Source organism: Lepisma saccharinum, chromosome 22, assembly GCF_977018435.1.
Source record: "Lepisma saccharinum chromosome 22, izLepSacc3.1, whole genome shotgun sequence".
Taxonomy (NCBI): domain Eukaryota; kingdom Metazoa; phylum Arthropoda; class Insecta; order Zygentoma; family Lepismatidae; genus Lepisma; species Lepisma saccharinum.
The window spans coordinates 18,902,979-18,930,006 of record NC_139250.1 but is presented as its reverse complement, the minus strand read 5'-3'; the positions used below and the strand labels follow the sequence as shown (position 1 = coordinate 18,930,006).

Below are 27,028 nucleotides of genomic sequence, written 5' to 3'. Positions count from 1 at the left end.
AAGCGTGGCCTCACACCACCGCAGCCGCACACTGCCACGTGGGTGTGAGACCGGGCCGAGCAAGGCTGGACAGATAAACTGCGTGGGACAATCGTGTAATGAAGCTACGTGGGGGTATGCACATCTGTTCAACTGCTGGGTTACCCCACATTGGTATACACAAACACCACACAATCGTACGTAGTGCTCCCCGTCGGCTCGAGCAAGACGGACGAAGTACGTGTTGTGGGTGAATGGGGCAAGAATGAAGGACGCTACATGTGTTCCACGATGACAAGGCCCCACCTGACGGCAGTGGTCAGGTAGTGAAGAGCACAGGCACGGGTGGCTCAGGAACGTCAGCTGATTGTACCACAGTGCCGTGCGGACGTGTGGGCTGATTGGAAGTGCAGCGTCAGGGAGCGTGTCAGTGAAAGAGCCGGTGCGGTGGTGGTGTGCTTGACGTACGACAATTGAGAACGTTGTTTCGAAGCCGTTGTGACCAGTGTGTGTGTGTGTGTGCCACCTGTGCACTGCAGTACAGTATTCCATAATTGGCACTATCCTCACCGTACCATGGAACACTACACATTTGTAGAACTGAGGGACATGCATTTTGTCTACGGCCTTGCAGATGGCAATGGCCGAGCAGCTGCACGCCTTTATCGAGGACGGTATCCGGAGAGGCGACAACCCAACAGCAGGTTGTTTTCGAACGTGCACCGTACCCTTAGTGAATCGGGTGTGTTACGTGCAGGCCATCATGTCGGTCACCCAAGACATGTGCGCACCGCGGCGGTCGAGGAGGACGTACTTGCTCGCGTGGACGACACACCGTCCACTAGCACCCGTAGCATTGCACGTGCAGTGGGAGTATCACAGTCGACAGTGTGGTATGTCCTTTTGCACCGTACCTACCCACAGCGCTGGATCGGCAGAGAGGGCCCTGTCCCCTGGCCCGCCCGTTCGCCTGACCTCACACCAATGGATTTCTTCTTGTGGGGCGATGTGAAAACACTCGTCTACGAGACCCCGGTGCCTGACAAGGAAACATTGGTAGCTCGGATACTTGCAGCATCGGCCGAGGTGTGTACCATGCCAGGGATTTTTGATAGGGTTCGCCAGAATTTCCTGCGACGCTGCAATGCCTGCATTGAATGTGGTGTTCGTCAATTTGAGCAACTTTTGTAACAACGTCAGTCCGGAATACGACTACGTACTACGTACTATTCCTATCTGTAAGTGCACCTTTGCGTGGCAATAAACCTCCTGTGCCCGTAGTTGCTCTGTTTGTCCTGCTGGCGCACGACCTCTGTGTGACATCCCCTCGGTGCTGCTACGGGGAATCCATCGTCCCGCATATGTTGTCTCCTTGACAGGTACCATTCCCCGTCCGGTCCTCTTTCTCTTTTGTTGAACCGTGCTTTGTTCTTGCTGCGGTGTCTGCCCACTGTGTTTGGGGACTCCCCACGTGCTGCATGTGTTTGTTTCCCGCTGTGCAATTGTTACTTCATGCTTCATTGCTTCTTTTGTCCCTACCGTTGTCGATCGCTACCCTTTCCCTTCACTTGTCTTGCGAGACACTCCTATTTCCTTTGTGGAACCCCATGCACATGCGTTGTGCAGCTGCCGCCTAGTGTTTTTCGGATGGGCGACTTTGGTGTTCCTTTTGACTTTGTTTGTTCCGCCTTTCTATCTTCACTGGTACTGGCTGTACAGAGGTGTGAAGTTCATTTTCACACGTTTTCGGCGTTGTCTAGCTCCTCACGGAGGCATCTCTCGGCAAAGTGGAAGGGGAACTTTCGTCTCTATTTCATGGGAGGTATCTGTGGTTTTTGTTTGTACTATACCTTTAGAATCACCCTGTATATATATATATATATATATATAATGGATAAAAGAAAGAAGGGCCAAAAGGGCTAAATAAAAATCAAAGAAGGAGAAAGGAAACACAGTTCCATCTGAAGATGCAACGATTAAGCTAGCGAAAATTCGAATTTTTTCCGCTGTCTGGTGTTTCCTTTCTCCTGCTTTGATTTATATATATATATATATCGTAGCTTAATCGTAGCATCTTCGCCCTTAAGGGGTTAAACAATAACTATGATACGGTCCGCTTGAGCGGGGTTGCCTAAGCCTATCTATTCTGTGAGATTACTTATCACATCCACATCTACCACATCCAAGATTCTAACCACTTAACTTTCTCACTATCAATTCCCTCTCACATCATAGAATTACCGTACGGTCGCGCCGGCGACAATTGCTTGGTCTCAATAAGTCAATCCTTGCTAGAAAGAAATAGTACAACCAAGTTTCAAATTGACTCTGATTTAAAATGAAAAATAAGAAATTCAGAAATTAGCCAATCTGATGGAAAACATCCTGTATTAAGCAGTAACGCAAAGTAGTTACTAAAAATCCCTTACTTGGCACTCGCGCCCTTTCCCTGTGTTATGCTTGACAAATCTGAGAAATCAATTTGTGGCAAGACGTGAATATGTCAATTCACCAACACACCTTTGGTTTACGAATTATAACAAGTTCCATATCACGCTGGATACATGTCCCTAATGCCAAACAAACATTCTGACATCTCTCTCACCTGAAAGAGGTTTCATAGTTAGTAAACATTCACTACTTACAAACTAGACATCATTCATGTGTATCTGGGTGAAATCCAACTCACAGGAACGTTCAATACTTTATTCAAATTAGTGACGAATGCGAGTTTACACCAAATGTTGCAATTATTTTAAGTGACAGACTTTCGACACCGAATAAACAATTTGCGTGTAATTAATTCTCGACTTAACAACTATGACGTTAATTTTAACGTACTAATGACATCAAAAGAAAGAACACCTGAGGTACCTCTTTTTCATTAATAGACTGAAGTTATATTTAAATGTCAAACATATTTTTATGTTCTGACCGACCAGCTGGTGCACCTAGCTTAACTACACAATACACGCACAAACTGAAAATTACAAATGACCTCATATCACGTGAAAGTGGGTTTCAATATGTATCCAAAGTCAATTGTTCCTTTTAATAGCTATTTATATCTGAACTGTCCGTGCACTAGACATTACCCTAATCCAACAGCTTTGGTGCCAATTGTTCGTGCTCGAACAACGCGAAGAAATGCATGCGTGACGTCACTTTAACGTACGAACAAAATGATACTGATTTCTGTTCCGATTCTTCAGTTACTCACTGCGGAACATTTTATACGTAGTTTAATTTCGATCTACTTGAAGTGAATTTCCTCGACGAAGGATATCCTTTCTCTGGTCAATATGGCGGCTTCCGTTGAGCCACATGCACGTCTGGATTTGAACTTAATAATGCATACCAGTATCGTGAATGACACGATTGACAGTTAGTACTATAATTAGTAATAGTACGTGGCGTTTATTTTATATTCTTTCGTCGCGACAAACATGAAAGTAATTTCACCCGACGTCGATTCCTCTTTTCGATCGTCGTTGCACTTGGAAAAACAAAGGCCTTACCTCGTGGGCGGACTCTCCTCTGTCACCTTTCACAGTCCTTGCAGTCGTTACTCACTGCTTAAATCACCACAATCCTTCTGGATTCCCATTTTGATGGTCACGAGTACTTTTTCGATCTCCTTTTTCGATCATTACCGTGCCAAACCACTCAATTCTGTTGCGCCGTTTTCTTGTCGACCAACAACTTTTTCCTCCATTTTTTGAGAGTGCGTTCATTGTTTCCTCCACGCCTGACGCAGTTTCCGAACACCTGATGACCAAACACTATCACACGTTCACACTTAAATCACTTTAACATCCACAGGTTTCTAACTACGACAGGAGTGCGTGCGTGTGTGTTAAGGCATAATTAACAAATACTTATATCCAATCTTTAAAACCTTATTATTAGAATATTAGATATTTGATGTCCCCTTTTCCCTTTTTTTTTATCACTTCCGCCTCAGAGTTTCCGAACACTACTGTTTCTAACTGATTAGTCAAAATGTCCCTCATCGAGCGACAATTAGATTAAAAAATATTCACGCGAATTTAATAATAAATATTTGATGGTAGTTAAGTTTCTAATGAATAAACTGAAATTTCTACACAAAGTTTAATAATGTTTAATACTAATTCAACTAGTATTTGTTCCCTTTTTAAATTAACACAAAGAGCGATCTCTAGCGGTTAAATTTGTAACTTTGGCTTCCAGCTCAATTTATCCCCGTAAGCAGCTGCCCTCTCTCGGGAATTTCTCCGAGTTACGTATGCAATCACAGCACGGACAAGCAATCTTTACAGGTTAGGTTAGTTTTCCAACCATCAGAATTTTACTGCAGCTGGTTCACGTTTCATCACCAAGGAAATTATGACTACAAACCGTCATAAATGGCGCTCAACATGGGCCAAACCCATTGCACCCCCTAACTGTATCCCAACACAGCTTTCACACCACATATTACAAATAAATAATTTTCACTTTACCTAAGTATAGACATACACTCATATTCTGTACACTATTTACAACATTTTATTACAACACAGTTCACATTAGTCCCACCTCCAAAGTGAGAGAGATCCCAAATGCTTGTCTGACTAACGACTTTAGAGACTACTGAAGAACCAAGAAGCGAGGTGACAGGTCATCTAACTCTGTGCCAGCCCGCCGCGTAATCTTTCCTACTTGATTTTCATATCCGCCGCGGTAAAGATTTCACTTGGCCCACAAGAGTCAGTTGAGAGACCTGACTTCCCGCCGCTTCGCCCCTCATTTTGCCTCACTTCCCACAGAACCTCTAAGCCTGTGAGAGTCTGTCAAGTTAGGATTAACCTGATCATCTTTGATATAACCCGAATTTAACATTTTTGTGATCCATTGCATTTGCTTTTGCTGTGTACATTTCCACAGCTTGCAGTTTTCCACAGATTGGTTTTCAACTCTCTCGCCGGTAACACAATCTACCAATGTCAATGTTGAATCTTGACTGTTATCAACACACAAATAAGGACCCAGAAACAAATCACAATATTTTCTTATTACTTTATTACCCAAATTACCGAGAGCATGATTCCTTATGAAAACAAGATCCCCTCTGGCAATTTTAGAATGATTAATCCCTTTCTGATTAAGTTTCTGGAGTTTATCTCTCCGTTTGCCAATGCTAGCAAGATTTGCCATGATTAATTTTTTATCCCACGGAATGTCATCCTGAAACAGATCTTTCAATGCCACAGCCATGAAGCTCTTGTTCAAGTTCAATCTTAATTCCTCTGGGGAATACCCAGTTTGTGAGGAAATGGAACCGTTTAGAAGAAACAGAGCTTGTGATACCTTTTCCGGCCACTTGGCATGATTGTCTGAACATAAAACTCGCATCAGCCTATTCAATTCGGCATGATACCGTTCAACCATATTTGAGCTAGGATGATATACCGGAATATATACAATTGCAACCCCCCAAGATTTCATGGTGTCTTGAAAGAGTTTCGATTTGAATTGAGGCCCATTGTCTGAAAAGATGCGATTCGGGACCCCCAAATGAACAAAATAACTGTTTACTATCTTGTTTATTATTGTTTTTGCATTGCTGTTAACTACGGGATACGCCACAAGATACCGAGAAGCAGAATCTAAAATTGTGAACAGGAATCTTTCTCTTTTTGGTCCAGATGCGAACGGCCCTTGCAAATCTACAAACAAATCTTCCCCCGGCCGATCCGAGACATGTATCCTGGCTACAAATCTGGAGGGGTGTTTATTAGGTTTAGTTCGTAGACAGACTTCACAATCTTTGACGTAGGATTTCACATCCGACTTCATTCCTTTCCAGAATAAAGACTGATATATACTGGTTAGAGTCTTAGCTGCCCCAAAATGTCCCAGAGTGTCGTGATAATGAAACAAAACTGTACCAATCAAACTCACCGGCACGCAGACACGAAGCTTGGATGCGACATGAAAATCTCTGATAACCAGCACCTCATTATGTAGACAATAAGTCTGATCCCATAATCTAGACCTAGAACTTCCTTCACCTTTCTTCCCTTTTAAGTGATCAATTATTTCCCTGAGCGCAACATCGTTCGATTGGGACGTAATCAACTCCTCAACTGAAAATAGTTTCTGATATAAATTCATAGCTATAACAGCATTAATCATATAACATGAATCTGGCATGTTGGGAAAGTTTCGACTGATGATGTCAGCTAATATGTTATCGGATCCCTTACAATATTTGACTTCGAAGGAGTACTGTTGGATTTGCAGGAACCAACGAGTTAGCCTCGCATTCCACGAATGAGCAGATTCGAGCCATGTAAGTGATTTGTGATCCGTAACAATAACAAACTTTCTACCTTTAAGATAAGTGGCAAATTTACTAATCGTGTACAATATTGCTAGTACCTCTATTTCTGTGGAGGTGTACGCTTTTTCAAAAGGTCTGAGCAATCGGCTCACAAACCCCAGCGGTTTAACATCTCCTTCCTCTAATTGATAACAATATCCACCTACGCCAATTAGAGATGCATCGGTTTGGATATATAACATTTTGTTAAAATCAGGATAATTTAGAGTCACATTCTGTGCTACTAAGACCTTTAGTTTTTCAAATGCTTCTTCAGCTCCTTCAGTCCACTTCCATTTAGTTTTTTGCTTCAACAACTCATAAAGTGGACTGGCCGTCGAGGCGAAGTTTTGTATATACTTAGACAACCAATTAAAACAACCCAAAACTCTCTGTAATTGCTTTAAATTCGTCGGCCTACTCAAACTAAGCACGCTCTCAACGTACGTAGGATCCTTCTTATACCCTCGCGTACTGACTAGGTGTCCAAGGAATTTCAACTCCTGAAATACGAACTTACATTTGTCGATCTTCAAAGTGAAGCCAGCCTTATGCAATCTGTCTAGAACTAATCTCACATGTTCCAAATGTGACTCAAAGTCCCTTGACTTCACGATGATGTCGTCGACATATACTACCACAAAATCAGAATATGGTCCTAAAATTCGATTCATAACATCTACAAAGACTGCTGTACCATTGATGGATCCAAAGACGACCCACTTAAATTGATACAGAACTCCCTCAAAGGAAAACGCTGTATATTTCCGACTATTTACGTCCAACGGAACTTGCCAATATGCGTTGCCCATGTCTAGAGATGTTAGAAACGTACAATCTTGAAAAGACGATAGCAACTCATCTACTTTCAAAGGAGCCAATTGTTTGAGTCTCATAATCTTATGATACGGTCCGCTTGAGCGGGGTTGCCTAAGCCTATCTATTCTGTGAGATTACTTATCACATCCACATCTACCACATCCAAGATTCTAACCACTTAACTTTCTCACTATCAATTCCCTCTCACATCATAGAATTACCGTACGGTCGCGCCGGCGACAATTGCTTGGTCTCAATAAGTCAATCCTTGCTAGAAAGAAATAGTACAACCAAGTTTCAAATTGACTCTGATTTAAAATGAAAAATAAGAAATTCAGAAATTAGCCAATCTGATGGAAAACATCCTGTATTAAGCAGTAACGCAAAGTAGTTACTAAAAATCCCTTACTTGGCACTCGCGCCCTTTCCCTGTGTTATGCTTGACAAATCTGAGAAATCAATTTGTGGCAAGACGTGAATATGTCAATTCACCAACACACCTTTGGTTTACGAATTATAACAAGTTCCATATCACGCTGGATACATGTCCCTAATGCCAAACAAACATTCTGACATCTCTCTCACCTGAAAGAGGTTTCATAGTTAGTAAACATTCACTACTTACAAACTAGACATCATTCATGTGTATCTGGGTGAAATCCAACTCACAGGAACGTTCAATACTTTATTCAAATTAGTGACGAATGCGAGTTTACACCAAATGTTGCAATTATTTTAAGTGACAGACTTTCGACACCGAATAAACAATTTGCGTGTAATTAATTCTCGACTTAACAACTATGACGTTAATTTTAACGTACTAATGACATCAAAAGAAAGAACACCTGAGGTACCTCTTTTTCATTAATAGACTGAAGTTATATTTAAATGTCAAACATATTTTTATGTTCTGACCGACCAGCTGGTGCACCTAGCTTAACTACACAATACACGCACAAACTGAAAATTACAAATGACCTCATATCACGTGAAAGTGGGTTTCAATATGTATCCAAAGTCAATTGTTCCTTTTAATAGCTATTTATATCTGAACTGTCCGTGCACTAGACATTACCCTAATCCAACAGCTTTGGTGCCAATTGTTCGTGCTCGAACAACGCGAAGAAATGCATGCGTGACGTCACTTTAACGTACGAACAAAATGATACTGATTTCTGTTCCGATTCTTCAGTTACTCACTGCGGAACATTTTATACGTAGTTTAATTTCGATCTACTTGAAGTGAATTTCCTCGACGAAGGATATCCTTTCTCTGGTCAATATGGCAGCTTCCGTTGAGCCACATGCACGTCTGGATTTGAACTTAATAATGCATACCAGTATCGTGAATGACACGATTGACAGTTAGTACTATAATTAGTAATAGTACGTGGCGTTTATTTTATATTCTTTCGTCGCGACAAACATGAAAGTAATTTCACCCGACGTCGATTCCTCTTTTCGATCGTCGTTGCACTTGGAAAAACAAAGGCCTTACCTCGTGGGCGGACTCTCCTCTGTCACCTTTCACAGTCCTTGCAGTCGTTACTCACTGCTTAAATCACCACAATCCTTCTGGATTCCCATTTTGATGGTCACGAGTACTTTTTCGATCTCCTTTTTCGATCATTACCGTGCCAAACCACTCAATTCTGTTGCGCCGTTTTCTTGTCGACCAACAACTTTTTCCTCCATTTTTTGAGAGTGCGTTCATTGTTTCCTCCACGCCTGACGCAGTTTCCGAACACCTGATGACCAAACACTATCACACGTTCACACTTAAATCACTTTAACATCCACAGGTTTCTAACTACGACAGGAGTGCGTGCGTGTGTGTTAAGGCATAATTAACAAATACTTATATCCAATCTTTAAAACCTTATTATTAGAATATTAGATATTTGATGTCCCCTTTTCCCTTTTTTTTTATCACTTCCGCCTCAGAGTTTCCGAACACTACTGTTTCTAACTGATTAGTCAAAATGTCCCTCATCGAGCGACAATTAGATTAAAAAATATTCACGCGAATTTAATAATAAATATTTGATGGTAGTTAAGTTTCTAATGAATAAACTGAAATTTCTACACAAAGTTTAATAATGTTTAATACTAATTCAACTAGTATTTGTTCCCTTTTTAAATTAACACAAAGAGCGATCTCTAGCGGTTAAATTTGTAACTTTGGCTTCCAGCTCAATTTATCCCCGTAAGCAGCTGCCCTCTCTCGGGAATTTCTCCGAGTTACGTATGCAATCACAGCACGGACAAGCAATCTTTACAGGTTAGGTTAGTTTTCCAACCATCAGAATTTTACTGCAGCTGGCTCACGTTTCATCACCAAGGAAATTATGACTACAAACCGTCATATAACGAGAAGTCTGTCCAGCAGTGAAACAGCAAGTTCCTACTTTAATAGAGCCAATAGAAGAATATTTCGTGGAAATGTTAGTAATTCACTTAGGTGTATTTACTATAGTACCGTGTTTTTTATTCCCAAAACATGAATAAATTACGTAAGTAAATTAACGTAAGTTAAATTAAGAACCACAGGTACAAAGCTGTTCACGTGCTAAATACTACTTCTGTTGAGCTGGTACACTGAGTGGTCAACTGGTGAACTTGCCATTGAAGGTTCTGGATTTCTGTGTGTGTATTGTCATCAATGATATAATCATCATTCGCTTCCTTATTGCAATTAGCCTAAAGATGCAGAAAAATTATTATCCAAGGAAACAGAAAAGTGACATAAAATAACATATACATATAAAAATAATCAAATTGATAGAACTGAAATACATGTGCACCTCATGAAACAATGTGAAAAACTCTCACTACAGCACTCTAAAGAGTATGGGCATTGGTGAGAATCTGGGAGATTTCACACCGAAGCGACAGGTGGCACGTGTTACTTGAGGATTTCACAAATCAAGTGCAGGCTTGTGTGGCCTGTCCAATGTTGCTGTTTATTAGCTTGTTCCCAAGTGGCATGAGTCGCATGGCACTTTGGTCTGAAATCTTTACTTTCATCAATACCTGGTGTTTTAAATGCAAACCCACAGTTTCCCTCACTACTTGCCTTTCAATCAAAAAAAAAAAAAAATCCAATACATAAACAACTGTTTACACTGAGAATTCTTGATAATATTCCATGCCTTAAATTTCAATCAAAAGTCTGAATCATCTGAACTGCTCACATAGCCGATTCTTCTGGGCATGCAACCTCTAGCCATCTTTTTCCTGAGGGCAGGAACTGGAGGTGACGAAGGACAGGAAAGGTTGGTTTCTGAAGGATTGGAAAAGAGGTAAAGAATCAGGAAAGACTCCACTTACAATTAGATAAATGTTCACAATATTCTACCACATTCATACTGTTCCATAGACTGAGACAGTGGTTCAATTTTTTATACATTTCAATTTACATTAATTTCTATGCAGGTAAAAACAGCAAGAGTGCCGGGCTTCATGAAAGAGTGGTTAGCACATTGTGCTATGGAGCCAGGGGTTCCAAGTTCGAATTCTGGCCTCGGCATGGATGTTCTTTTTGTGTGTCCCTTCATGAATATCATCACTCATTCTCATCTTCGCAATTAGCCAAAAGTGGCAAAAATGTGAAGCAATATAAACCAAATCAAGTCAAACAGCAAGAGTGAAAAATCAGGCAAAACCAGGACTGGCTTGTTAGCTCAGTTGGCAGAGAAATTGCATGGTATGTCAGAGACCCACGTTCAAGTCCTGGTCGAGCCTGCAATTACTGTTGAAATTTCTACGTAGTACATCTCCTGTGTGTGACAAACAGTAAGACAAAAATCACTTCCCCATTTCTTATATTATTTGTTAGGGATAGACCCATATAAAATTAATTTTGGCATATACTGAAAAAGTACTGATATAAATTTACCAGTCCCAATAACCGATATTCTACCGATCTGATATAAAAATCAAAATGGTTCACTGACCTCCTTAATAAATGTACATTATCAAAGGTTTGCAATGGAAAAGAAGCTGTATATTTAGACATTTACTTTATTTATATCCATAAAAATTATTATAACAAAATGGCACAATATGGCACAATATTGCTTTAAATTTTAAGATATTTATAGATATATTGGACTGGAAAAATAATCGGTAATTTTACCGATACATTAATATGGCTTAGGGATGGGCCGATATGAAATTTTGGCCGATACCAATAAGATACCAATAACCGATCCGATATAAAATTAGAAATGGTCCTTCAAGAACCTGAAAGGTTCATTGATCTCCTTAATAAATGTGTGTTTCAAGGTGACCGCAGTGAAAAAGAAATTGCATATTTAGACATTTACTTTTTTAGAAAGGAGAGCATGGAGATTATCCATAAAAATTACAACAAAATGGCAGAATTTTGCACTAATTTATGAGATATTTATTGATATATTGGATCGGTAAAATAATCGGTAATTTTACTGATACACTGATATGCCTATATTGGCTGATACCGATAGAGTACCGATTAATCGGTCCCATCCCTAATATGCCTATATGAGTACCGAGAGAATATGAATTAATCTGTCCCATCCCTATTTCTGTTACTACAAAACTGTAGCACATACAGAATATCCTACTGCAGAAATCAAGTGGAAACAGTGGAGAACCTTGAAGAAAACCAGGGAAACCAAGAAGAGAATACTCAAAATGCAAGAAAATGTAAAATCTAGGAAAATTGTTACCCTATTGAGGTCATGGAAATCGAATGATGGGGAGGAATGTAAAATGAAGGAACAAAAATTCAGGGTTCCACTATAGTTAAGGCACAACACAGAAAACAAACACACCTGAAAGAATAAGCGAGAGAGAGAAATGAAAACTCACGTGAATATTCTTGAGCTGAAGCTGACTCCCTGGTATTCCTATATGTCATCCTGCCAGATGCAACAGGATTCTTATCCTCTTCCGAACTCTGTGCTGACTTTTCGTCTGTCGTCTCATTTTGGCTCTCTTCGTCTTCATCTTCTTTGCCAACTGTCTTGTGTTTGGCCAGCAACTTCCGAATGGTTGGAACAGGAGGCGAGGAAGGACGAGCAGATGCAAGAGGAGTAGACGGGCGACGCGGTGACTGTGACGGCGTACGAGGAGGAGATTCGATGGGTTTCCCGGCTTGTATCTTTTTCAAAACTGCGGGAACCGGGGGAGAATTGGATCTTGGAGAAATGTACAGGGGAGTTTCGGGATCCGGCTCTGGATTTGATGGTTCGTGAGGTGACGGTGGAACCACTTGCACCCGTCTGCTACCATGCTGCATGAATCGGGACACGTGCTTTCTTCCACGGTTTATCACTGATGACGAGTTTGACCTGAAGGAAGTTAACTCGTCCGTTGTATCTTGACCAGGATCCAGGCTGCAATTTAAATGGAAACCGCGAGTTCTCCTTTGTTGAGGTGAAGATGATCTGAAACAAGCGAAAAGAATAAACAAAAAGAAGGAAAATGTGAAACACTAAATTCTATATTCCATCAGCCCTTTAGGATGTACCAATACACCCCAAACTTTTAATTCATCATCATTAGGGCTAGCATTTTGATTCAAATGCATCTTTTTTTTGGTAAGGCAGAAACGTTGCATAAGTAGATAGGAACGTGTTTTATACATAAGTGAATAAATTGGCATACCTTTGTTACGGCATTTTTTGCATTTTTTGACGCTTTCTTGGAGTAAAGGTCATTTTTTAAACTTTTTAAACAGTTTAGGTTATTTTTCGGCCTTTTAAAAGTCATCTTATACATTTTTCTACATTTTGGTGAAAGAAGGGGCATTTTACAGGCAAATATAACCCTTTGAAGAAAAGAGCTTCCCGACTCTCATCTCATTGCCTTCAGCGCAGTTCTGAACGCCTGTGTTTGAAGAAACGAAGAAATTCTGTGCAGTTGTACAAGTTGATACAAGTTGTTGTATAACAATTCAGCTCAAACAATGTGATTTCCCCCTCTATCAGTAAATACATTGTCGCTGATCGGTATTGTTCAAAAACAAGGAACAAGGGGTACACAGTTTTGTGCTCTGTATTGGACATTTTGTCAGGGAAACAATTTGCACTCCATGGAATCGAAAGTGACTTAAAGCAAGTCATATTGTTAATTTCAAGATGCTTCTCTTGTGTCGGTAAAATATTTTCAATGTGCAAGGCTCTCTTGTCCACCAACCGACAATCATCCACTTTTGAAAATTTGCATATGATTTTCGTTAATAATAACATCGCTGCTTCATTTCTCGTGAAATTCTAGCCTGATTTGATATATCACATCACCCCCTTTCCTTTAAAATTTTTGCGTTGAATTCAATACGGCGGTCAACAATATGCCGGACCTGTGCTTGACACACACAGCTAAAGATCTCCCTGTGCCTAACCTATTTTTTTGATGACCAGGATAACTCCTTTACATTTTGTAGGGGGTGTTAAAGGACTTTTGACTCGTCATAATTCATGTAATGAGGCTTTTATCAGTCACATAGTTACACATATTATTTTGTATCTTCTGATCCCATTGCAGTCCCAGAATGATTTTTTGATATGTTTTATAGTATGGCATGAGAGACCAAATATATTTTTTTCACAATTTTTGGTGACGACATGTATTGAGATATTCAAAGTTAAAGGTCAAGGTCACGTGACAAAATTATATTTTTGTCCAAAGGTAGGCTTGTTATATATCACTGGAAAGCTTGTTCAATTCCCTGCACAATAAGCTTTATTTGAGCTTCCTAGGCAAAATAGGGGCAGAGTTACAGCACATTTAATATAGCTAAGTGGGCTCAAAAAGTACAATTTCTGCTAACTTTGACCTTGAATAATTAACAATTACACAACAAACGAAACTAAAAATTTTCATAGTTACTATGTTCCATGCATAGTTTCAACTCCCCAAATTTCATGAAAATCGGAGATGGTCAGGTTGGAGGCTGTGTTGATTTCGCATGGAATGACTCATATGTATGTTCCAAATAAAATGCATGGCCTTTTAGGTATTCATATTTTTCTGGGTCTTGTAGCGAAAGAATCATACAGTTGATGGTATCAGTGCTAAATCAATACAGGCAACTATAATAATAATGATGATGATGATGAAGGTGCATCACTAATACATTATGTTGACATGCAAATGGTGCAACAATTAACCCACAAAGCAGCTGTTACAATACCTGCTGTTTTCCTCGCTGGATCCATCTGGTTTATTGCTCTTCTTATCCTCTTTAGATGGAGAAGCATCGGATTCCGTTCCAGTATCCTGATTAGTGACATTTTCTTTCAGCCTCTGCCTCAGACGTCGCTGGTAGTAAGGATCTTTCTCGCTCTGCTTTATGTACTGTTTTCCTGGCCGGTTGGCTCCCCATTTCGGCCTGTCTTCAAGCTTTATGGTTTGGCTCGGCTGAGACTGAGTTCTCGAGCGTGGCGTTAGTTTGCTCCCCTTCTGTCGTCTTTCCAAACTCCCTGTTCTGTAACAAACACAACTGGTGTAGAGGAACAACAAGAAAAACAACAATGTACAGGGTGGGACAGAGATAACTCCTCATTTTCTAATACGTATAAAGCAGAAAACATCAATGCCAAGTAGGGCTGAACCGATGCTGATGTGTCAGTATCAGAAAGTACCCAAATAGCACGGAAGCAAGCTTTGAGACTTGTCGTGCAAGTTAGCTGCAGGTTACAGTTACAACTTTCTGCATTTCCAATGTTTGTAAATAATACCTTTGCTTTTAATTTGCTGCAAATTTGCAGACTTGTTCTCTGAAAATTTCCTGAAAGTTAATGTGACTTGCATTGCACAGGTAATGTGAATTTGAGGCAAGTCAACCTTGTTATCTGGGTATCGGTTCAATTTTATTTACTACTATAGGCCAATACTTTGTGTCATTTTAATTGTTATAAACATATAATCTCCATTCCCTACTTTTTAAAAAAGTAAATGTCTAAATGTGTAGCTTCTTTTGTAATGTAGTCATCTTGTAACATACATTTATTAAGGCCAATGAACCATTCAAATTTTTCAAGGAGTATTTGGAATTTTATACCAGATCGGTACAAAATCGATTCCTAGTAGTTTAAATTGGTACTTTTTTTTCCACCTGTTCAAGCAGCTCCGGTGCACACCCACCGACGTATGAAGTGGATACCTGGAGGAAACTCTGGGGGGTAAAGGCAGCCAGGGGCATGGTGCTGATCACACCACCCCCACCTTCGGCCGTGATCAAGAAAGTGTGGGGCTCTAACCAGGGCCGGATTAAGGTGGGTGCTATTGATGCTGCAGCATTAGGCCCATTCCTGAAATATGCCCAGATGAAAACAGACGAGAATTTTCCGAAGGCTGAACAGTTTTCTTTTGCTATATTAACCTGAAAATAAATCTTAGAATGAAATTTGGAGTCCCAATTTCGCAAGCCTAGACACAGCGTTACTTATTATGCAGTTACTATTATTCTTTGCACTGTGACGTAACTATAACGTCGTTGTGTTTATTCGTCACCGAAGATTTCAAGTATCAGGCCCAATTTCGTCTTAATCCAGCCCTGGCCCTAACCCCACACACCTACACACCTTCATGGCATGGTGCATATCACAGGGGAACACTTTACTTTTTTTTATTTGGTCTAGGAATTAATTTGTGCGCCTGGACAAGAGATGGCGTAATGAGCGTATCGTCCCACAGTTCCGTGTATCCACACATGCATTGAAAAATAGGGCAGTTGATTGATGCGTCAACAACAGCATTTTGTAGTCAAATGAACATGGCGCAGTTCGTGCCAGATAAAGTGTTTTTGCGGGGTGTTCTGCTTCATTACTTTAACATGCAGAAAAGTGCTACCGAAAGTCATCGTATTTTGGTGGAAGTGTATGGTGACCATGCGCTAGCTGAGCGAACGTGTCAGAAGTGGTTTGCACGGTTTAGAAGTGGTGATTTCAGCCTGGAAGACCAAGAGCGACCTGGACAGCCAAAAAAATTTGAAGACGAAGAATTGAGAGCATTGCTCGATCAGGATTCGTGTCAAACACAGGAAGAACTTGCAGAAGCATTAGGCGTTGATCAAACAACAGTTTCCAAACGCCTCAAAGCCATGGGAATGATTCAAAAGATGTCACATTGGGTTCCACATGAATTGAAAGACAGAGACGTTGAAAGACGAAAAACCATTTGCGAATTGCTGCTTCAAAGACAGAAAAGAAAGGGGTTTTTGCATCGCATTGTTACTGGCGATGAGAAGTGGATCCATTACGAGAACCCGAAATGGAAAAAGGCCTGGGTGAAGCCAGGTGAACCAGGTCCATCACAACCGAAACGAGATATTCACTGTGCAAAGGTTATGCTGTGCATATGGTGGGATATGAAAGGTGTGGTGTACTATGAGCTGCTGCAACCGGGTGAAACTATTAATGGAGAATGTTATCGACGACAATTAATGCGTTTGAAGCAAGCTCTGGCCAGGAAACGACCAGAATGGGAGAACAGACATGATAAACTTATTTTTCAACAAGATAACGCTCGCCCACATGTTGCAAAACCGGTCAAAACCTATTTAGATGATGTCGAATGGGAAGTTTTACCCCACCCGCCATATTCACCAGACGTTGCTCCTTCGGACTACTACTTGTTCGATTGCATGAATAACGATTTGATTGGACAGCGGTTCACTTCTTCAGAAGATATCGAAAAATGGGTCTCTGACTGGATCGCTTCAAAGGATGAGGACTTCTTTCGCCACGGAATCCGTAACTTGCCTGACAGATGGGCGAAAGTGGTGGCTCGCGATGGACAATATTTTTCTTAAGGTATTTATGTATTTTGTGTTTGAACTACAGCTTCAATGTGTGTGTAACAACAGCACGAATTAATTCCTAGACCAAATACTTTATTAGTATTGGCCAAAATTTCATATCGGTTCATCCTTAATGCTGTTATTTACTGCTGATCTACCATTTTTTAACTGCTTTTGTCAATTTTTATTTACCATAAATTTTTATCCTCAACTATCAGTACTGGCTGATATGGGCATATCAGTCTAAGATATCTGTTATACCAATACTTCCTTGATCTCTACAAAACTTTCAAAAATGTTTGCACACTCACTAGTATATCTCTACTTGAGTATTATTGATAGAATGAATATTAAAAACTAGAAGTAAAAAAAGCAAAAACTATGACATTTGATGCCATATACACTGTAAGTTATTAATCATGAATATTTACCCATTAGCATTCTTCTTCGCAGACCTATCATTTCCAGTTCCATTTTCTTTCTTGTTTTTCATTCCATTTGGTTCCGTTTGCGTTCCAAACTCATTGCGAAACATTGTTGGTGTGAGAACCCGATTCTGCACATACTGTGCAGTGCTGTTCAGACCTCCGGACATCAACAATGCCAATTTCAGATTGGGAGCCAAATCTTGCCCGACCACCATTATCGTGTCTGGAACTCCAAGTGAATTGAACTGCTCGGCTTGTCTTCCAGGAAAAGATATAGGCATCATATTCGATGAGAAAGTCGGTATCGTCGACATAGGTGCCAAAGTGGTGACTGCCGACGTAGGTAAGGTTACCAACGAGCCCGACGACAAGGAAGGCATCGCCAGAGATGGCATGGCTGGCATGCTGGGAACCGAGAGTGACCCGGCAGATGCCACGGAAGTTTCTTCTTTGGAAGGTTTTGACTTCACATGATGCACTTGCTGAGGTTGTACTTTTATTCTGTTGCTGTCGGTGGTCTTGGTGTTTGTATGCGCGCTACTTTTGTTTTGACTTCCTTCCTTTTTCGAGGCTCTGGGGACTTCCGGCACATCTTCTTGTTCATTTCTTTCCTTCTCCGATTCTGCCAAGTAGCTGCGTCTTCTTGCAATCTTGGATTCTTTCGCCAGTTGCTCTGCCTTCTCTAGTGCCTCTCGCATTGCTGCAGCTTTCCTAACTTCTTCCTCCTGCAGAAGAAACGATTTTTAACGTTCATATTAAATTTGGCAACATAAACATTATGTTCACCATAAAGAAGATTGAACTTCACATGTGTTACCATCATCATAAATAGTATGGTGATCACTAGTGACATCTATGATCAACTGAGGCAACTAATTGAAATTCATATTGCTATTGCTTTGATAGGGTGGTGGACTCTTATCAAAGCGTTCGAAGATTAATATAGAACAGGGATGTACCTATGAAATGCAAGAAGATAATATACAAAACATTCTATGTAGCAATAATTATGTATGGAGCAGACACTTGGACAAACAATGACAGAGAGAGACAAAAATAAGATGCAGGCAGTGGAGATGAAATTTTTAAGGAGTATATTGGGGAAGACTAGAAGAGATAACAAATTAAGAGATCTGACAGACAGTGGGGGTACTGAAGCTTCACGACAGAATAGATCAGGCACAGATGACATGGTATGAACATATGAAGAGGATAGGTGCAGAAAGACTGGCAGTAAGAGCTTACAATGCACAAGGAGTGGGAATAAGGCTAAAGGGGAGTCCAAGATGTCAGTGGAAAGATCAGATAGTGGAGAGTGTTAGGAGAAGAGGGTAAGATTGGAACACCGTGGAAAGAGAGGAGTGGTGGAAAACCAGGAAAAAATGGAGGGGCTTGACTTCTATGCCGACCCAGCCAGACACAGGAAACTACGAATAATTGCTATTGCTTATGCTGCACAGATGATTTGAAACAACTCACATACATCTTTAATTCTTTACCATATATTTATAAATAGTACAAGGGTAAGTCAATATATAAGTCGTAAAATGGAATAGAAAGAAAAGTTGAAATAGTTACCTGATGAAATGTGGTTTATTTTTCAACGTAACCTCCATGAACATTTAGGCACTTGTCCCAGCATTTCAAGAATTCCTCAAAGCCAGCAACGAAGGTTTGTGGTTGGTGTCGTAGCCAGCTGGTAACCTCCCGATGGACCTCTTCCATATCCTGGAACCGGTGACCACCCAGGTGATCCTTCGGTGGGCCAAAGAGATGAAAGTCGGATGGTGCCAAATCTGGACTTTAGGCTGGATGTTCCAGTTGTTCCCAACCTAGGAACCGTATGTGAGCCACTGCGGTATTGGCACTGTGTGGACGAGCATTGTCATCCAACAGAAGAACTCCATCTCTCAAAGCACCTGGGCGGTTCGTGCGAATGGCTGACCGTAACTTCGTCAGGGTTCTGCATTGACGACTCCCATTCAGAGCGCATTATTTGCCAAGCACCCACAGAAATTGAATTATGGCCCGTTGCTCACCACGTGTACACTCGGCTAACACACCTGCCATCTTACCCACCTGGCACTCGAATGACTCACCGCCCACGAGAACGTGACCACTAGCGTCATATACGACACACGGTGGTGCTGCCACCTACACCGACACTTGCGGAAAGGATCAATGCAACGACTGATATTCATAAAACAATTTCACATTGTATCAATTCGAAGATATTTCATTTTGCGAATTATATACTCACTTCTCCTCGTACACTGATTATTTTATAACCAGGGTGCTACAAATTTGTAAAAACTAAATTCTCTGACTTTTCCAGGTTTTCCAGACCAAGAACAAAAATTTCCAGACTGTTAATAGGGCACTTAACTCAGGTTTTAGAATATTCACTTCACGTGTCAAAAGTAGAAACTAGAAGGGAAAATGAACAGAAATTGACTGTTCGATAGGGGCATACGGGTCGACTTTTTACATGTTCACTAATGGATGGTAAAATTGCAACAAGAAAGTGGTAAATACCAATAGCCACTTACCGCAGTATATTTCTACTTGGAAATAGTTCAAAACATGACCGTTTTTCCTAGAGTATTTAACTCTCTTGCTGCTGAATGCGACTTCAGTCGATTTGCTTAAATGTGCATAACTTACAAAAAGCAATTGCAGTCGATTTCAAATATTCTCGTCGTTGCTGATGTCGAGCGAAATAGCCCTGTGAAAAAAGCATTACCAGTACATGCTGCAATCTAGTGTGTGGCATTTGAACTGTATTCTAAAGAAATCTCTCTCTTTGCTTCTGAACAAATTAAAAACGTATACCGCTGTCCATATGTAAACAACAATGACAACAAGGATTATTTATCCACTCAGCGGCATGCCCAAGACTTTTGAAAAGGGGTAAGTCAGCCCTCATTTCGCTCTCTCTTCCTTCCTTTGACATTCTCTTTTTAGGTATACTGGATCAAAAAGAAGGGTTATGGCCCCTACCAACACCTCACTGGACATGCCACTGTATCCACTCCAATAACAATGAAAAATTAACATGAAGGGGGACTTCTGGCTATCTCCTAATACCTTTGTTCAAAGAATAGTGATTGAATTAGAATCCATATCAGTACTTTAGAATACCTTTTTTCCCCACAAAATTATGTAATTCTTAAAATTTCCCCAAAAAACTATGCAGCGAAAGCTATATCAGCATGCTAAAATCCCGCAGCAAAAGAGTTAATGTGCAATTTCTACTAAAACTACTAGTAATACTCAGTATATCAAACTGAAGTGTAGTTTTGTCCACAACAAATAACTTTTTTGTTTACTTGTCCTTCTTTTCTTTGTTCAAAAACCTACTTCAAGTGGACTACTACAAAAATATTGATTTTTCCAGAAACACAGTTAATTGCCCTGACAATTCCATGACTTTTCCAGAAAAAGTAAATCCCCGTTACTTGAATCACCAGACCCAATGGAGTAGAAAGAAAAACACTAGTGTAAACAGTTTGATGAATCTTCAGGTCATATGACAAATTTTCATTATTTAACACTAGATGTTACTTACTTGATCGTATTTTTTCTTGACTGTTGCAAGCTTTTTGAGATGGTATACATCGTAAACCACATATGTGTTTGTATCTCACTTAAAAGTCTTATTACATGAGTAAGTTGAAAACAATCTTTAGACGCACCCTAAAAAATATATACAGTAAAGAGAAAGATGATAAAACTGACCTACTCTTGTCACAGTATAATAACAACTAGAAATTCTATGAACTGATCTATTTACCTCTTTCTCTTTTATTTTCCTTTGTTCTTCTTCATACAGTTTTTTCTCCTTTTCTTGCTCTCTCTTAATTCTCTCTTCTTCTTCTCTTTCCTCCCTTATTCTCCTTTCTCGTTCTTCTTTGCGTTTTCTTTCTCGTTCTTCCAACTAAAAAAGTGTTATAATAAAATGATAATGCTATCATTCCATTTCTATAACAAACTCTGTTGCAAGTGTTACAAAAAAATGATGAAAGTAGCTTGTTACTTAGGTCTAAAACAGGGTAAAAATTTACTATCCTTCAGACACCTATAACTTCTTCGTTTCATCAATTTTTGACATTCGTACTTACCTATCTGCTTCGCGGAACATACCTTAAGATGTATGGACGTTTTTTTCATCAAAGTAATTGCAATTTTTCACATTACGAGTACTTCTTTCTCGTAGTCTTTTCACTTGCCTGAGATACCATATGGCGCATACACCTTCCCACATAATCACGTGTCGTGCTTGTGTTTTGTCGATTTTCATTCGTTATGCAGTGTTTCAACCTTCGGAACCCAAGAAATATCCATGAACAAAGCTCATCTGATCCATTTTTTTTCTTTCTTTCCCGCATCGTTTTACGAAGAAAATTGTAATGTTTCGTGGTGCTATCCGTAAATGGTTTTTGGGGCTATCCGTCCCGGAATTGGTGGGAAATTTAAACTAAAAAATTATTTTCGTTTGAAATTTTTGAGTCCAAATTTCCCGCCGATTCCGGACTCCGCCCCTGGGGTAATTGACTTACCACCCCTAACCGCTAATGTGGCCCCCGCCTCCGCTCCGGCTCCCCAGCTTTCTCTATAGAGTCCCTGTTAAAGGCATGTTAGAAATTGGCCGGAGTCACCCAAATGAGCCCCAAACTTTTAAATTTGAAGAAATCTGTTTCCAGGATATGGAAAACTTACCTGAATTTCACCACGCATCCATGACATGTTATATTAGGCATATACCCACAGCCCATTCCTTCTAACGAGTAGCTCACATTCACTGCCACATTTTCAACATTCCTTTCCTTCCTTCACTATCCCGTATTCAATTAAATTAAAAAATCCACTGGATCTTCCACACCCGGTACGAATTTCACCATGCATCCACGACACTTCATGTTTCTAACTTTCGTTGCAAACACAGACAGTTCGAAACACTGGATACCCAATGAACATGAACAAAATACAATCACGATGCATGATGATGTACGAAGGTGTACGTGCCAAAGGCTATTGTCCGTCGGAGAATTAATTTACAACAAAGAACATGAATTTCCACTATGAAACATTCCCACATCACACAAAACACCTTCCCGATGTTAGACAATACTACAGGAACTTATTACGGTAAGTATGTAGAAATGAAGAAATGTGTCCGAAGGATAGTAAACTAGTACCTAAAACGGTATACATGGTCTCATAGGTCACTGAATTTATTCACTGTATACTCGAAGTACACAGATGCATGGAAAAGTATGTATGTGCCATGCAATTATAAATGATCATGGCAAAAGAAAGGTTTGAAAAGTAACAAGAACATTAGCACTGAGGCTACAGTCAATCATCATGGAGTACAATCTCTCAAATACCTTAAGAAGCCTTATGATTACAAGTACAAAAAGGTCTGATGGTTAAAAATTATTGTAAGTTGATTATCTGGCTCTTTAGGTAGACTGCAATGATGAGGATAAATCATAATGAAACTGATGAAGGGAGATTCGCACAGGAACACCCATGTTGACACTAGGACTCAAACCCTGGGACTGTCGGTGTCAAGACCGTGAGTCCAGCACTCAAGACCGTGAGTCCAGCACTCAAGACAATTGGCCACCGGGGCAATGTGATACAAGAATAATCTTTGATAATATCTCACTACATTTTCCTACATCTCTGGAATGACAAGCAATCTGAGCGTTCTGATAGTGTAGTGATCGAGATTATTGCTTTTTAATCAAGGGGATTCAGGTTTGATTCAAGGTGGATGCAGTGGTTGCAATCCCACTTCAAACAGCAGCTGAAGATATGAATGTGACAATAAAGAAGAAGTTAACAGTAAATTTCTTAGTATATAATGTATGACACATTGCACATGGTACCAGGTGGCCAAGGTGGCTCAGTCGGTAACGCGTCTGACTACCATGCTAAAGGTCCCAGGTTCGATCCCCGACCGGTTCAAATCCGGGAACGTTTCTAACGATGGAAGCGGTCCCGGCGCCCACCCAGCATCGAATAACATGGATACCTGGGGGAAAACCCTGGGGGGTAAAGACAGTCAGGGGCATGATGCTGATCACATCACCCCCACTCACGACCAGATCAAGAAAGTGTGGGGCGTTACCCCCACACCCCCTATACGCCTTCATGGCATGGTGCTAAGCACAGGGGGCACTTTACCCTTACCTTTACCAGCTGGTTATAATTAAAGTGACGGTGTTCAAAGTGGTACAGCACAGGCTGTAATGAGAGTAGCAGTCTGAAACTTCGTAGATATGCTAATAAAGCAATGCGCTCATGAATTATGCTACCCCAAAAAAGTTCCATTTCTCGCCACCAGGGTAAAAAATATCACTGTAAGCAGTCAAAATGTGGTATAGTTACAGGAAAAAGGCAGGAAAGATCAAACACAAGAGAAGAATGGTTCTGGTTTATTAGGAACTATGGTTACAAGAACTATTCACTATGGCCTCCCAATTCAGCAACATGCTGCATTCGTAACACGGAATGGTCGACGGTTGCTCGCAGCATGTCTCGTGAAATCTTAGCGACATGTCATTGTATGCTAGCCTTCAGATCAGGCAGAGACCAGACATGTCCCTGATAGACACGATCTTTTAAATATCCCCACAGCCAGAAGTCACATGGATTAAGGTCGGGGGATCTGGAAGGCCATGCATCTGGAAACTGCCTAGAGATGATGCGGTCATTAGTGAAGGTTTCTCGCAGCAAATCTTTCACGTGGTGAGCGACATGTGGTGTTGTTCCATCTTGCATGAAAATGGCAGTGTGTTCACAGTTCCATTCTGGTAAAACAACTTCACTAGGAGTGCACGGTCTTTCTTCGCAATAGCCATTGCATTTTACACGGAAAAATTCAAACTTTTAATGTTCGGCGAACACTAACATCACTAAAGGAAAAAAAGCAACAAGCGTCACCAACAACCAGGGAGCTCACACAATGGTTAGGCAATGTCACTGACATTGTCACCAACTTTGACGTCAGAGTTACGGCAAATTCCACGATTTGACTGCTTACAGTGCCATTTTTTACCCTGGTGGTGAGAATTGGAACTATTATTATTTTTTTTGCCTAATTCGCGAGTGCATTGCTTCATTAGCATATCTACGAAGTTTCAGACTGCTACTCTCATTACAGCCCGTGCTGTACCACTCTGAACACCATCACTTTAATTATAACCACCTGGTATAATCATTAGAGCTGAGTTCATACATATTGAAAATTATGGTTTGGAATTGATTAACCAATACTTTTCCAGAATCTCGGTGTTTTGCAGTAAAAATACCAGACAACACTTTTGCAGTCTATATGTATCCTGGAGATTATGTTGAGAAGCAATAATGCTATTCTGGAAAAAGTATTCAAGTTAAAAAATACAATTTTACAGCAGGTAGTTGAATGTTTATTCTTTCAATAGTAAACATTATAGACGTGATATATATATTGGATCATCACTGTTTAGAATCATTGCACATGCCCAATATAAAATAATACTTACAATATGCTCCTTAAAATGATTCGGTGAGACTTAAAAGCAATAGAAAATGACAATTTGTGACTCACGTGCTTCTTCCAGAACAACCTAGAAATTAATTTTTTGTCATTAAGTGATTATATCATGTGATATGAATTTGTTAAAGCAAAACTCTGCTAGATTGCTACGATAGTTGTAATGGGAAATTTATTTTGTATATACTATTTTGAATTGTTACAATTTCCAAATATTATCTGTTGGACTTGGTAAGCATGTAAGAATATTTGTTCAAACTGACATCAACTCAGCCGTAACAATTATTCCGAAGTAATAAAAATTCACCTGTTGCCTAATAGCCTTCTGATGTTCTAATGCACGTTGCCTCTTGTTCTCCCTCTCAGCTAGTATTTCTGGATCTATTGGAGCGTTCTGACCTCTAAGGAAATTCCTGTAATTATAATTGAAAAATTCGTTTGAGACCAAGTAACCACACGCATGCACGTACTTGCTCTCTCTTTGACATCAACAAGAAGATGAACAGAATGTGAAACAAAGTCAAAATTGCAGGCTTGAAAAAAAAACCCACTGATTGTGTTACAGATGCACACGAACTGCCAACAGTTTTATACAAGGTAATTGCAATATTATACCTTCTTTTCTAAATAAATGGAAATTGTCTACTATGTACACAGACAAAGGGCAATAGGTAGCTCAAATGCATAGCATTATATTTGATAGTGAAGTTGAAAAAAAAAAGTGTAAGTGGATGAAATCATGTAATAAAGAGGGTTTGGTGCAGGCACATCCAGATGCTAACAGTCACTAAAACTAATTCCTAAGAGATCTAAACCTGGCCCTCCTAACCTAACCACATATGGATAATTAGAAGCAGAATTGTAGGTTATGAGGGCCAGGCTTAGAGCTCTTTGGAACAGTGGCGAAGCATGACATTTTTACGTCATTGCAAGATTTACCAAACATCAGGGTCGATCTTTCAATGGGGGGAGGGGGCAATATTTCTCTGCGATAAACACCAAGGTCACTGCCAATTCAATGTAAAAGCTCATACCACAGACCTTACGAGTAGAAAAGACACATAATTCTATCCGATACGACGAGGATTATTAAATATGATGGAAAATGAAATGTAAACACCTCAAATGTCATGTTTAAATGTAAGAAGAACCTTTATGGTTTGCCGTCAATTGTTGTTTTGATAATAAAAAGCATATTCATATAGTTCAATGTGTAATTTTCCTCTTAACAGGTGGAAATAGAAGACATTCGAGTGGTGTGCCCAGGATTTTCGAAGAGGGGGTGCGGGCTGTTAAGTGTACTTTTTAGTAGTCATTCTTGAAGTCCTCATTTTGCCAACTTTTCCTGCCTTTTCTTTCTTCTTTTTGTTTTCCAAAGAATATTGAGCCTAAGCAGAATTATGATCCTCACCACCCCTCCTTGAGCATGCCACTGGACACTCGGAAGAATCTTGATGACTCCAGACAAACCCTGCCGTGGATGTAAACATGGGGATGGGGGCTGAAAAAAGGGCCTGTTATGACCCAGACCTTCAAGAGTGGGGGAAAGTGCAGGTCGTTGGACCTGCCTGCCTGTTCAGAAGGGTTCGGTTGTTCTCGGCACCGGCAGAGACCAGAGAGATTCGCACCATTCTGCGATGAGCTGGGCCAACGAACAGTATTGCCTTCAATAGGAAACTTGGCGGGAGGGTTTGGCACGAAGGGTAGTACTGGGGCCTCATTTCGATGTGCTAAGATTAGCGAATCTCTTGCGTATTTCAAGCTGATTCATGCTGTCGCTTGGCTTATTTCGCACAAATATGCGAGTATTCTGACTTATTATTTTTACTGCTTCTCTAAAATATATAAAATGCAATATTTTCATTATTTTGCTCGGTCATCAACGCATCTCCCGATGACCGGACACCTCGCCTTTGCTTAGGAATTAAATTTAGTGACTGTTAGCACCTGGATGTGCCTGCACCAGACACATAATAAAGCAGCTGTAGAATTTATATATAAAAAGTTTACATAATCACTGTTGGATATTACAAAATACCTCAGTAATTGTTAGTATTAGTTGCATTAATTACTGAGGAGATGTTTTGTCCTGGTTCCTCAAGATCAAAGGTCAGTCACTT

At 40.2% G+C, this 27,028-nt stretch overlaps 1 protein-coding gene across 3 annotated transcripts in view; it reads right to left on the bottom strand.

Annotated features, from left to right (window-relative positions):
- The window catches only part of LOC146005038 (uncharacterized), a 104,028-nt gene that overhangs the window by 14,266 nt on the left and 62,734 nt on the right, over window positions 1-27,028 (bottom strand). For 2 of the 3 annotated variants that reach the window (XM_083144179.1, XM_083144181.1), the window contains exons 6-10: window positions 25,216-25,321; window positions 21,156-21,299; window positions 17,366-18,087; window positions 14,325-14,618; window positions 11,999-12,576 (exon numbers count right to left, since the gene is read on the bottom strand). In XM_083144179.1, coding sequence (XP_083000305.1) covers window positions 11,999-12,576; window positions 14,325-14,618; window positions 17,366-18,087; window positions 21,156-21,299; window positions 25,216-25,321 — 1,844 coding nt within the window. Of the gene's footprint in view, window positions 1-10,220; window positions 10,428-11,998; window positions 12,577-14,324; window positions 14,619-17,365; window positions 18,088-21,155; window positions 21,300-25,215; window positions 25,322-27,028 lie in introns of all 3 variants that reach the window. The other variant, XR_014443983.1, reaches the window with a different exon arrangement.